Source organism: Podarcis erhardii (genome assembly GCF_964252035.2).
Source record: "Podarcis erhardii genome assembly, chromosome: 6".
NCBI classification, from domain to species: Eukaryota; Metazoa; Chordata; class Lepidosauria; order Squamata; family Lacertidae; genus Podarcis; species Podarcis erhardii.
The window spans coordinates 71,386,100-71,399,492 of record NC_138510.1 but is presented as its reverse complement, the minus strand read 5'-3'; the positions used below and the strand labels follow the sequence as shown (position 1 = coordinate 71,399,492).

Here is a 13,393-nt window from a genome sequence, read left to right as displayed (position 1 = left end):
ATTGATCAACCTTTACATTACAGCTGGTAACCACTTAATTTCTGTCCAACATCCCTCTAATGTCCATTAATTTTGCAGTGCCTCTGCAGATAGTCTTTAAATTTCTTCCAGTCCTCTTCCGCCGACTCTTTTCCCTGGTCTCGGATTCTGCCGGTCATTTCTGCTAGTCCCATGTAGTCTATCACCTTCATCTGCCATTCTTCCAGAGTGGGTAAATCTTGTGTCTTCCAATACTTCGCGATGAGTATTCTTGCTGCTGTTGTTGCATACATAAAAAAAGTTCTATCTTTCTTTGACACCAATTGGCCGACCATGCCCAGAAGAAAGGCCTCTGGTTTCTTAAGGAAGGTATATTTAAATACCTTTTTCAGTTCATTAAAAATCATTTCCCAGAAAGCCTTAATCTTTGGGCACGCCCACCAAAGGTGAAAGAATGTACCTTCAGTCTCTTTACATTTCCAACATTTGTTATCGGGCAAGTGATAAATTTTTGCGAGCTTGACTGGGGTTATGTACCACCTATATATCATTTTCATTATATTCTCTCTTAAGGCATTACATGCCGTAAATTTCAAACCAGTGGTCCAGACCTTAAACTCTATTATGAATCAGCAGAATTCTGCTGGTTGAAAGACTGGCTGCTTCTTGAGAACGCAGACATTTTGGACTTAGAAGGATTTAATAATGCTTTTGGGTGGCATGCATATTTGTGGTACGACAAGGTTAAAGTACATAAAGCATTTAAAAACCATATTGTCAGGAAAGCATTGTTTAATGTCTGGATAAGATACAAAGACTTATTGGAAAATAAAACTCCAAGGTGGTTGTCACCAATGGAAGCGAAAGCTTTTAAAAGACTCAATATGGAGTCCAAATGGCCAAAATATTGGGAAATTTTGGAGCAAGAGGGAGACAAATTGAAATTGCAGAGTTTTGAGAAACTAAAAAACAAAGTGCGAGACTGGCTTCATTATTATCAGATAATGGAGGCTTATAAATTGGACAAGAAAATTGGATTCCAGGTGGAAAAATCAAAATTAGAAACAGAATTGTTAGAACCCAAAACTAAGATTTTGTCAAAGATGTATAACTTGCTGCTGAAATGGAACACCCAGGATGAAAGGGTGAAGTCTGCTATGATTAAATGGGCACAGGATGTTGGACATAACATTATGTTTGCTGACTGGGAACAGTTATGGACCACTGGATTCCTTAGCAGTTAAGACTGAACTCGGTGAAAAAGCACTTTGGGGGATTGCAGCCTTAAAAGGGGGGCGCGAGCCATATCAAGGCAGCAGCAGCAGCAGCAGCAGCAGGCCTGGGCTGCTTCGCTAGCAAAAGCGCTTTCCCTCCAAAGCGGGACACAAAACCGCCGCCGTGAGAGCGCGCGCGCGCGCGTCCAACGTTCTTCGGGCGCTGCAACGGGGGAGCCCAAAGTAAGCAGCAGCTCCCGGGCTCCCCTCAGCGGCGGCGTCGGGCCGCCCACCCGAGCCATCCCGAGTCAGGCTCTTGTCTCTCCGCTCTGCCTCCTCTGCTTGGCGGCTGCCGGGAGGCCGGGGGGGGGGAGAAAAGAGAGATGCGTTTGATGATGTAATCGCCAGTCAGTGAGCGGTGAAATTTAACACCGAGCCGCGGTGGGGAGGATTCGCTTTGCTTTGGGGTTGGCTGCTCGCTCTGCTCTGCTCCGCAGCCAGAGGCAGAGTCTCCTTTTCAGCCCCGGATGCCTGCGCTGTTGCCACTAGAAGCTGCAGAGAGAGCAATTTAAAAAGTTTGGTGGTGGTTGTTTTGTTGCCTGCGCGTTGCAGAGCTCCCCCCCCCTTTTTTTTTTGCCAGTCTGGACCTTTGTTGCAGCTGTTTCCCCCCCCCCCTTCCGTTGGCCAAGACCTCGTGCAAAAACCCACCCCGCCGAAGCCCCTCGCGCCAACCACCACGCGACACCCAAACCACAGCGCCCGGGCGGCCGCCGGCGAGGCACGCGCGAGGCGCCCCCTCTCGCGCCTTTGCCGAGCTGGCGCTTCCCCGCCATGCGGAGCGAGACCCGCTAGGGCGACCTTCGCGCAAGCAGCAGCAGCAGCAGCAGCAGGAGCGGCGTCGGCGTTTCATGGACAGTACCTGAAGCCCCTGGCTGTGAGGAAGCGCTTGAGGAGCAGAGGGGGCGCCCCGAGGAGAAGAAGAAGAAGAAGAAGAAGAAGACGAAGACAGCCGCCTTCTGTTTTCGGTTAGAACTTCGCTGCCCGGACAAATGCATACAAATGCCTTTAGGAGCTCAAAGGACAAGGAGTGGAAGCATCTCTCCCACCGCGAAAACGTGAGTTTCAGGCAGGGGGGAGCGGGGTGGCCGAGCTGCGGGTCCCGGCTGTTGCAGCGACGAGGGGTTGGGGGGGGGTGCCTGCTTATAATGGGGGTGTGTGTGTGGACAGAGGAACCAAGTCCCCCCAATGAAATATTTTGAGGGCCCTCCCCCCCAAAGTTGATGGCCATTCGCATGGCCATTCACACGGTGTGCGTGCGCCCTGACTTGCGATGATCGTGCGGGGCGGGGCTTTATTTTATTCAAGTTGGCACGAATGAGTTGACAATGGTCAACAGCGAGATGCTCGTTTGTTGGAAGATCTCCGTTCTCCTTGCCCGGCGAGGCTGTTTCTGGACTTGATGTTTTAAAGCCCTCGTGGGGGAAGGTGCTTGGCGCGTTTCCCATTCCTGGGAGGAACAGGATGCCGGGACTCCCAGGTTTCCCCCAGCTGTCCCTGGGAGTTACCAGGTCCGCTCATCTGCAAGGAGACTCTAGCTTTCTTGGTTGACCTTTTCCCTCGTTAAACCAGAAGGAAACAGGGATCTTTTTTTGCATTTTTTTTTAAAAAAATATTAATTCTGTTTTATTTCTAGCACCAGATGGGCTGGCCTGAGTTGGGAAGCAGTTGATTGATTAACGATGAACTGGCAAGTATGTTTGGGTTTGCTGAGAGTAGACTTAGGGAGGAAGCATCTCTTTTAACCAGAGATGTCTCTGGTTGCCCTAACCACAGCATTCTTCTCCACAGTTTGCCAGCTCTCCTGGATAGTCTGCAAGGACATGCCAGCTCTGCAGAGAAGCAGCTCCCAGAATTAATATTATTCCTGTTGGAACTGGGGACAGACTTGTGTGTGTGGATTCCAGCTCCACAACCAAGGTCGAAAAGCCACCTCCCCCCCCCCCCCACTCAACATCTACCACTCTGGCAAGACCTTGCTTACATTGATCCTGTGAACCATTAGATTAGCAGATCTGTCCCCGTCACTACAATGGAGCATAATGATTGTCCCCTGATTTCTGAACATTGATGCTCCCTAGAGCCAACACATGAATTTTTTAAAAAGAAAAATATTTTTATCTTTGGACTTTCTACCTACCTAGGAGCAAAAAATTGCCCTTTCTTGCCCAGTCTGATGAGGAAGGGCCTCTCAGGGTATAAGGACAACATGCAACCCATGTGGGGAGGCTGCACATCCCTGTGCATGTGTGAGATGTTCATGGTATGAGACATAATGAGGGTGAAGTTGTGCCTTTCTGTCCATCCTCCCTGGAAGGGCACAGTTCATGTGTGTTATTTTTAGAGAAGGAGCCATTTGAGTTCCAAGCAGATTTGGCTGCCTTCTAGGAGGGAGCTGTTGCAAAGACTTAGCTGCCTGCAGACACCCGTCTTTCTTTCTTTCAAGAAAGAAACAAAACCCTTGTTTTAAACCAATCATTATTTTTATTTTTTTACTGGTGATCTGGGGCTATTTAAAGTTCCTGCGTTCATGAAGCATGACAGAAAAGCACTTGCTTTCCCATCTGTGCAGCCCGGTTTTGGGAAGGAAGCAAAAGGGCACCCAAGATGACTGTTATTGGGAGAGGAAGGAGAGGTTTGGAGAAGGGTTGCTTGTTTGTACATGTGTGTGAGAGAGAGGGAAAGAGAGGAGGGGGCAGGGAGGCAGCTGACTGGAAAACCTCTCTCCCACCCACCCTCTTTTGCTCAATTCACAGGCAAGTGCTGCATTGAGAGGTCAGGTTGCCAAAACTTAGCTTCAATCCGCTTCCCTAGTTCATCTTTAGTAATAATCTTTCTCTTTCCCTGAAGGCAACAGGAGCAAAGAGGCATTTGTTGTTACTTGTGATGGATAGGACTACTTAGTTAGGTTTGACTTACAGGCATGAGAAATCAAGGTGATCTTCCTGGATGCAGTTTGATTTGCCCTGGGCTTTTGCTCATTTTCTGCTTAGAAAATCAACAGGCTCTGCCAAGCAGCCAATTCTTTTAATTTAATACAGCAGAGTCTCTTGGGGCAGCTCTCTGTAAACAAATCCCTTGGCGTGCGAGGTAGTCTTTCCACGGAAGAGCTGGAGAGCAATTTGCTTTGTTGAGATTTGCAAGGCTGACTCCTTTTGTTTTATGCTTCACTGGTCTGAATTTATTCTTCGTCAGATGTGTCTGCTCTTTAAGGCCCAGTTCTCATTGAGGTAGTTAAACATGGATCTGGAGAGGAGCACTTCAAATGATTGAATGTCCTTTCAACCAGAAAAATAAAAAATTATGGGAGCAATAATTTTAGCGGAGAGCTCTGGCAATCATTCCATAAGCATAAGCATTTCAGCCCAAATAAGTACCTGCCCCTTAGGGACGCGGGTGGCGCTGTGGGTTAAACCATAGAGCCTAGGACTTGCCGATCAGAAGGTTGGCGGTTCGAATCTCCTCAACGGGGTGAGCTCCGGTTGCTCGGTCCCTGCTCCTGCCAACCTAGCAGTTTGAAAGCACGTCCAAGTGCAAGTAGATAAATAGGTACCGCTCTGGTGGGAAGGTAAACAGCGTTTCTGTGCGCTGCTCTGGTTCACCAGAAGCGGCTTAGTCATGCTGGCCACATGACCCGGAAGCTGTACGCCGCCTCCCTCGGCCAATAAAGTGAGATGAGCGCTGCAACCCCAGAGTCAGTCACGACTGGACCTAATGGTCAGGGGTCCCTTTACCTTTACCTAAGTACCTGACCCTTAGGAGCTAGATGTTTAATTTTCTACGAGCCAGTCTTCCAAAATGAACTTTAGATTGAATACTTGACTAGCCTAACCCAGTGTTAGGCTAAGAGATGGTGACTGTCCCAAGGTCACCCAATGAGCTGAGTGCAGAATCGAAACTTGGTCTCCCAAAACAAAACAAATTCCTTCCAGTAGCACCTTAAAGACCAACTAAGTCAGTTCTTGGTATGAGCTTTCGTGTGCATGCACACTTCTTCAGATACACTGAAACAGAAGTTTCCAGACCCTTCTATATAGTGAGAAGGTGGGGAGGGGTATTACTCAGAAGGGTGGTGGGAATGGGTGATTGGCAGATAGCTGTGATGAGCCTGTTGACGACTCTTAACGACTGCAATAGGTCTTACAGGAAAAAGCAAGGGGTGAAAAGGTGAAAAATGGCTTTGTCATGTATAATGAGATAAGAATCCAAGGTCTTTGTTCAGACCAGGTTTCTCCATGGTTTTAAGTTTGGTGATAAGTTGTAATTCAGCAGCTTCTGAAATCTATATAGAAGGGTCTGGAAACTTCTGTTTCAGTGTATCTGAAGAAGTGTGCATGCACACGAAAGCTCATACCAAGAACTGACTTAGTTGGTCTTTAAGGTGTTACTGGAAGGAATTTGTTTTGTTTTGACTATGGCAGACCAACACGGCTACCTATCTGTAATTGGTCTCCCAAGTCATAGTTCCACACTCTAACCATTATGCCACACTGGCCCATTGCCTGCAGCTAGTGCATGGGCCCAGCAGATGATGGTTATGATAGGATTTGGATGCAGTCTTATCCCACAAAGGCTTGTGACAGTAGGGGAGGGATTTCAGATGATGAGTAAATGGGAGGGGATTGTGTGGCCATGCAAGCTAGTCCCAGCTGATGCACGAGCAGGGCGCAGGTTCAGCTGCCATGAGAGGGAGCCATACATGTGTATGCATGTATGTATGTATGCATGCATGCACGTAGAGCTCCTCTGCCTGAGAGAGGGGTTTCCTGGTCGGTCAGTATCCTGCATGCATGGGGGAACATCAGTATGCACTTAGATCTTGTTCTCATGGCCATGTGGGGGTCTGCCTAAACCTTCCCAAGGTTTTGGGAGAAAACCTTGGACTCAGCTGTACATCTCCAAAGACAGTGGTACCTCTGGTTAAGAACTTAATTTGTTCTGGAGGTCTGTTCTTAACCTGAAACTGTTCTTAACCTGAAGCACCACTTTAGCTAATGGGGCCTCCCGCTGCTGCTGCCGCCGCGCCACCACCATGTGATTTCTGTTCTCATCCTGAAGCAAAGTTCTTAACCCGAGGTACTATTTCTGGGTTAGGTACTATTTCTGAGTCTGTAACCTGAAGCGTCTGTAACCAGACGTACCAATGTATAATGTTTTAAGTGCATTATACAAATGGGACACCAGATGGCGATGATGGGCTAATGACAAATTCCACATGTTTTTAAAAACGGTTTTTAAAAAAGACATTTGCACAGTGTTTTTTATATGTGTGTTGTTTCAGCCCTTGTGAATTTCACCAATGATGGTAAAATTTACCCCCACTTAAAAAAACCTGTATGTATCCACACAATACAGGAGGGATAGCTAACATGGTGCCCTCCAGCTGGTTTGGTTTACAACTCCCATTATCCCTGACTTTGACCTTGCTGCCTAAGGCTGATGGGAATTGTAGCCCAAAACACCTAGAGGGCACAATGTTGGCTAACCCTGTATTAGTGCTTGACAGGGACGGCCTTACTGTTAGGGAGTTGGGCAGCCATCCGGGGCAGCAACAGTCCTTGGCAGATCCTTCTGCACCTCTAGCTGTTCTGCTACATGGCTTTGTCTGGGCTCCCTAAGCTGGCCTGCTGCCCCAGATGTGGTGGTGGAGCTGTCCTGTCACTAGTGTTGAAGTAAGATTCAGCTGCTAATTTATTTGGCTTCTGCATGTGGAACTAGAAAGAGTTGCTATCTTGTCCTTTGCCTCTGGCCACAAAATGTGTCTGTCCTGATGGTTGTGATTAATGGATGCTTCCAGATAGGTCTTTATTATGGGATGGGAGCTCATCATCCTTACCTTTTTTCTATAACATCAACATAACATTATTGGAGTCAAGATGGCAACCCCTACTTTGCCCTTATTTAATCTGGATTTAACATTTCTGGGGGAAAGCTGATTGGCTAACAAAAAAGCTTTTGCCATTGACCTGCTATTGATATCTGTCCAACTTTTTTCAATATTAAGCTTCCATCTGGAAACACCCCCAAATCTATGGGGCAGGGTGTATTGTCAGCAGCTACCAAGAAAATCTGTTTCTCACGCTTTCTGCAGCATATATTGCCAGCCCTGAGAATTACTGAAGGATTTGGTCATGTAAATGACTGTTTACATTTTTGGCAGTGGCTAAAAATATTGGCACTGCTATAAAAACAGTAAAATACTGTTTATGTTATAACTTTCTATATGCAGAATGTTGTTTAGACAGTAACAGTCCTAAAACCTAGGAGCCATTGTGGACCGAAGACTGAATATATGAATGCAATGGCTGCAGCCAAAAAAATGGCAATGCAGTAAGCCCGACACGGGTGGCGCTGTGGGTTAAACCACAGAGCCTAGGGCTTGCCGATCAGAAGGTCGGCGGTTCAAATCCTCACGACGGGGTGAGCTCCCGTTGCTCGGTCCCAGCTCCTGCCAACCTAGCAGTTCGAAAGCACGTCAAAGTGCAAGTAGATAAATAGGTACCACTCCGGCGGGAAGGTAAACGCCATTTCCGTGCACTGCTCTGGTTCACCAGAAGCAGCTTAGTCATGCTAGCCACATGACCTGGAAGCTGTACACTGGCTCCCTCGGCCAATTAACGAGATGAGTGCCGCAACCCCAGAGTCAGCCACGACTGGACCTAATGGTCAGGGGTCCCTTTACCTTTTTACGTAACTTGCGCACATTCAGCTTTAGGCACTTGGCCCAAAAAATGGGGGGGGGGGATTAAAAGGCGGCAAGGTATTGGGGAAAATGAATGTGGCAATCCACACCCCCCCCCCCCGTGAACCCAGTGAGTTTTGACTATACTGTGGTACCTCAGGTTACATACGCTTCAGGTTACAGACTCCACTAACCCAGAAATAGTACCTCGGGTTAAGAACTTTGCTTCAGGATGAGAACAGAAATCGCGAGGCGGTGGCAGCGTGAGGCCCCATTAGCTAAAGTGGTATCTCAGGTTAAGAACAGTTTCAGGTTAAGAACGGACCTCCAGAACGAATTAAGTTCTTAACCCGAGGTACCACAGTACATGATTTTGTCTTTAAGTGCAATCCCTGGAACGTAACCCTGACATAAGTTGCTGGCCTACTGTACTGTTTTGGGTTACATTAACAAATGCATTATTTAAAAAACAAAACAAGAGCTAACAGAAACTTGGGTAATTGGTGGCTTGGGAGCTCTCAAAGTCTTCCATCACACTGCCAATACTGGACCCACCCCACCCCACCCCACCCCACTGCAGTGCAAGCTGAGAGCTTTACAACAAAACAAAAGAAGCAATCTCCTTGCCTTGTGAATAACATAGCTCTATGTGAGGAGTGAGGGTGTTAAAAAATCATTGACTTACTGCTTAGCTTGTGCAGAAGTGAGTCAGTGATTAAAACCATCTCTGCAAGCACTAGCTGAGTTTAACTTTTTGTTCCCACGTCATCCTCTTAGTAAGGTGCACATATGATAAGCCCCCGGCTTAGGGTTATAATAGGGAGCATGCAGTCACAGCCTGCAGCCATTAAAGGCATCATTAAAGGGTCTGGGCAGCCTGCTTCAGACACCTGCTTATCCTTTCCTGTCCCATGTCCTATGTAGGGTTTCCACATGCAACACATGCTGCTAGGTAAAGGTAAAGGGACCCCTGACCATTAGGTCCAGTCGTGGCCGACTCTGGGGTTGCGGCGCTCATCTCGCTTTATTGGCCGAGGCAGCCGGCGTACAGCTTCCGGGTCATGTGGCCAGCATGACTAAGCCGCTTCTGGCGAACCAGAGCAGCACACGGAAACGCCGTTTACCTTCCCGCCGGAGCGGTACCTATTTATCTACTTGCATTTTGACGTGCTTTCGAACTGCTAGGTTGGCAGGAGCAGGGACCAAGCAATGGGAGCTCACCCCGTCACGAGGATTTGAACCGCCGACCTTCTGATCGGCAAGTCCTAGGCTCTGTAGGGTTTCCACATGCAACACATGCTGCTAGCCTTCTGCTAAATGCTCACTGCAGAAGCTCTTCATTGCTCCTTCTGACTTGCTACCTGTTCTCTGACACGCTGTTCCTGCCAGAATGAGCACTGTTTCATGATGGCAGGAGATCACAGAGGTGCAGCAATGGAAGGTGGAGATTTTTTATTGATTTTTTACCAGGAGCATGGAGAAAGCAAGAGTATGCAAGTGCTGAAGCAGGCTCTCTTGTCTGCAATATTTATTAGGGGGAGGGGGCCTCCTCCCTTATAGAGTCACAAAGAGGCAACATACGACACAGTTCTCATCCAAGGGCTTTTTCATATGTACATCTATCATTTAAGTTGACACCATGCAGTTCAGTATCTCATAACTTGCAGCTGAAATGTGCACACTACCTCCATTATTTTTTTTAAAAAGGTGGCTTTTTGAAATAAGCTATCTCTCTATGGTCTTTGATCCATGATTATTGTTTCGTACATATAGCTTGTGATTTGATGCTGCAGTGATGACTGTGCATACACTTCTCAGAACGAGTATGTTCATGCTGTGGTGTAGCCTGGGAGTGTCCACAGGTTGGCCCGGGCGCAGAATTTGTTAGGGGCGCAAAATTTCAAACACCCAGTGCTGCCTCCATACAGCTACACACTTCCATCGCTGGGCTCTGTTGAAAATAGCGTCTCCATGCGAACCAGGAAGTGACCTCTCCAAACAACGGAACAACTCTTCTTAGCTCTGCGGCTGCGATCTCCTGGGTGACGTAGATGCCGTAGGCAGTTGAATGTGCATACATACTCTGTCCGTTTCCCTCCCCCCTCTTTCCACGGCCCCGGACAGTGGCAACCCACGCTATGCCCCTGTCCATCTGAGGGCTGAATAAACACTATCAGTCACCTCAGAGTCATCGTAAGTCCAAACAAAGAGTGAAGGCATATAAAGCTTGGTTCGATAACGTTTCCATATAGCTTCATGAACATGTCATATGACCAGCTACTGTTTGTGGCAGTGTTGCTTTTAAGTGTTTCATTGAGAAATAATGTGGCTAGATGCACAAGAGGACAGGGCTTCTAAACTCCTAGTAGCTGAATTCCTTTTTTCTCCATGACTATTAATGGCGCAGGAGCCTTACCTACTTTCACATCTAGTTTCCCCGATGAGAAAGCATTTGAAAATCAAAGTGAATTGGCAGCACAGTACTAGAAAAGTTTGGATTTGATATCCCGCCTTTCACTCCCTTTAAGGAGTCTCAAAGCGGCTAACAATCTCCTTTCCCTTCCTCCCCCACAACAAGCACTCTGTGAGGTGAGTGGGGCTGAGAGACTTCAGAGAAGTGTGACTGGCCCAAGGTCACCCAGCAGCTGCATGTGGAGGAGCGGAGACGCGAACCTGGTTCACCAGATAATGAGTCCGCCGCTCTTAACCACTACACCACATTACTATGTATGTTTGCTCCTAAGCAAGTTGTGCTGTATTCATTCGGGCTTGTTTCCAAATGCCATTGCAGCCATATTGTGCCAGCCTGTTCATGCTTACTCAGAAATAGGTTCCATCCACTGTGTTCACTGGAGCTTTCTCTCAAGTAACTGAGAACATAGGAAGAGCCCTGCTGAATCAGAGCAGGATCCCATTCTCACAGTGGCCAACCAGGTACCTAAGGGAAGCCTTAGGTTCTCCTTCTACTTCTGCTTCCTAGTGACTGGATTGCAGCCTTGTTTTACCTGCATTCTTGTTTTCTAGTTTTAGCATTTAGGCTAAAGCATTTTAAAGCGCATATCTGCAGCAATAACCGATTAAAACCAAAACCCAGACTCTTAGGTTGCTAGCAAAAAGCTATGTGCTACACAGGAGGGTTTCCAGGGCCGCATACTACCCACCTGTGTTTTGCATATGAATGTTGACAGCTAACCATTGTGGGGGGGGGGGGAATAAGAGCCTGTATGGAATATTAGGGAGATGCTCTCTACAACTTTTCCAGCCAATTCCGGGGGGAAATATTAAGAGTTTATCACTTTAAGCAAAAACGCAAAGAGGCTAAACTGTAAATGCACATGAAGTGAAAGATGAAGTGAGTATCCTTTCCTATACAATCTTGCTTCAAATTGCATTCCCCTCCCCCTGTGCTTTAGAGCGCGATGGAGAAAATGTTTTGTAGGTAGTGGGGTTTGAGCAACTGCTCACTACTTGAGTAGCTGTGATGGGATTCGCTCGTCATTTGTCTTTCTGCGTACATCTTTCTCCAGAGACCCTCTGATAGTTTCCTGGCTGGTTTTGGGGCCTTGCAAATTGGGTCCAGATGAGGAAAAGATTTTGAAGTTGGTGTGCAAAAGGATGTGTGTGTGTGTGTTTGTGTGTGTGTGTGTGGTGGTGGTGGGGAGAGGAATAATCACAAGCGTGTTTATAGGAACTGTGAAAGAAATGGCCAGGATGAAGTTTGGCTTTTGGGTAAGCGGGTGAGGTGGGCTACCGCTTCTGAGAGGCTGCAAACAATTTGCAGATTCCAGGCAGGGAAACCATGAAGCCGAGTTTGTGAAAGGTTAATCTGGACCACCCTAAGCATATTATTCCATTGTTGATGTGTGGTCGTCATCCCCTTCTTCCCAGTTTTTTTCTGGGCTCAGTTCAAAGTGCTTGTCTTGACCTTGAAGATTTAAAGATCCTGAGACCTTTAGTGTCTAAGTCTGGTCTAAACTAGGACCACTTTCCACACATGGATATGGCCATCAGCTGAAATTATCTCTGAAATTACCTTCTGAGATCAGGTGGCAGACTATCAGACAAATCTGCACAGATATAAGACTATAGAAAATGAAGGAACTGTTTTGCAATGTGTCACAGTAATTGCGTTCAAGTTTCATTCAAGCTATCAACATGAAAGGGACTTATTTTTTCCTTCTCTTCATTCCCAACTTACAACTGTGGAAAAAGAAATAATACATGTATTCATGGGAAGAGATCAGTTTTCTAAATTGATTCACCTTCTGTAGCTTAAGGAATGGATTGCCAATCTTTAGAAATCCCTGAACTGGCTACCTTTTGTTTGTGGTTTCTTGTAAGTTCTACCTCTGTTCTTTATATTAGGCAGAAAGAACTGCAGACTTGAACATCTATTTCCCTATCTTCCTTTATTCTAGAGTTGAATAACTCATGGCCAAGTGAATTTTCAGAAACCTTATGAGGGATAGATAGATAGATAGATATAGATATAGAAAATCAAATTTTTTTCTGATAAAGATAACTCTGACAACAGGAAACAGATCGATATATCAGTTACAATAGGACATTAGGATTTTGTGGGGTTTATTTATCAGATCTCTTTGATTGGTTTATTTTGTAATGCAAAATGTAGCATTACTAATATTCAGTCATTCTTAAATCTGGCATGGGCTTTTGGAATTGTTTGATTTAGACTGCCAAGCAAAGTATGAGTTATTAACCAGGACTGAATCTTAATTACAGGGTAATCAGTATTATGCTTGTTTGTTTTTAAGAGGCACATTTTAGCGGGTGCCGTTGCCAATTTTGAAGTACTGTACCAGATTTCATAATTTCCTTACTGTAGCCTTGTTCTTCAGAAGTTCTGATGTTGCAGTCTATCATTATACAAGGATAATAAATTTTTCCTTCCCTGCCGTATCTTGATAACTTATTTTTTAATAGCTGCTTCTCCACTGGCCCACCTTCTTTATTTCCAAAAAAAATACGTTGATTAGCTTCTGACCCTGGGTTTTATTCTAAATCACGTGCCTTTTATTAATATTTCACCTAGTAAGGACAAGCAAAGTTCATATAACAGTTTGCAAGAGAGAAGCAAAGGATTCTGGGAGTTGAGTCAAACATCCTGTCAGGCTAACACAGCCTTCTCCAGCCAGAGCCCCACAGATTGGCCAACAGACACCAGTTGCCATTTGAGAAGGAAGAAAAGAGTGAGGGAGGCAGGCAAAAACAACATCAGTCTGCTTCTGTCAGACTGGTTTTCAGGTATAAAACATTCTCATTATATTCAGTTTTGGAAGGCTCAGAAATATACCTATCTAGTGCCATTTTTAGCATAAAATGAACAGTTCCTTTTCTTCCAGTTTTCTGAATTGAGAATTGGCCGCTGAGCATAAAATATCATTATCAGTGTTGCTTTCTATCCTGGATTTTAGTAGGACGACTTTTGCAGCCAAAAGAG

The 13,393-nt window shown here is 46.2% G+C and overlaps 1 protein-coding gene across 1 annotated transcript in view; it reads left to right on the top strand.

Moving 5' to 3' along the window:
- The first annotated feature begins 2,087 nt into the window (after positions 1–2,087).
- Positions 2,088–13,393, top strand: part of COL24A1 (collagen type XXIV alpha 1 chain) — a 168,022-nt gene continuing 156,716 nt past the window's right edge. The window contains exon 1 of the mRNA XM_081865636.1: positions 2,088–2,308. Within this exon, the coding sequence (XP_081721762.1) occupies positions 2,253–2,308 (56 nt within the window). The 5' untranslated portion in view covers positions 2,088–2,252. The remainder of the gene's footprint in view (positions 2,309–13,393) is intronic.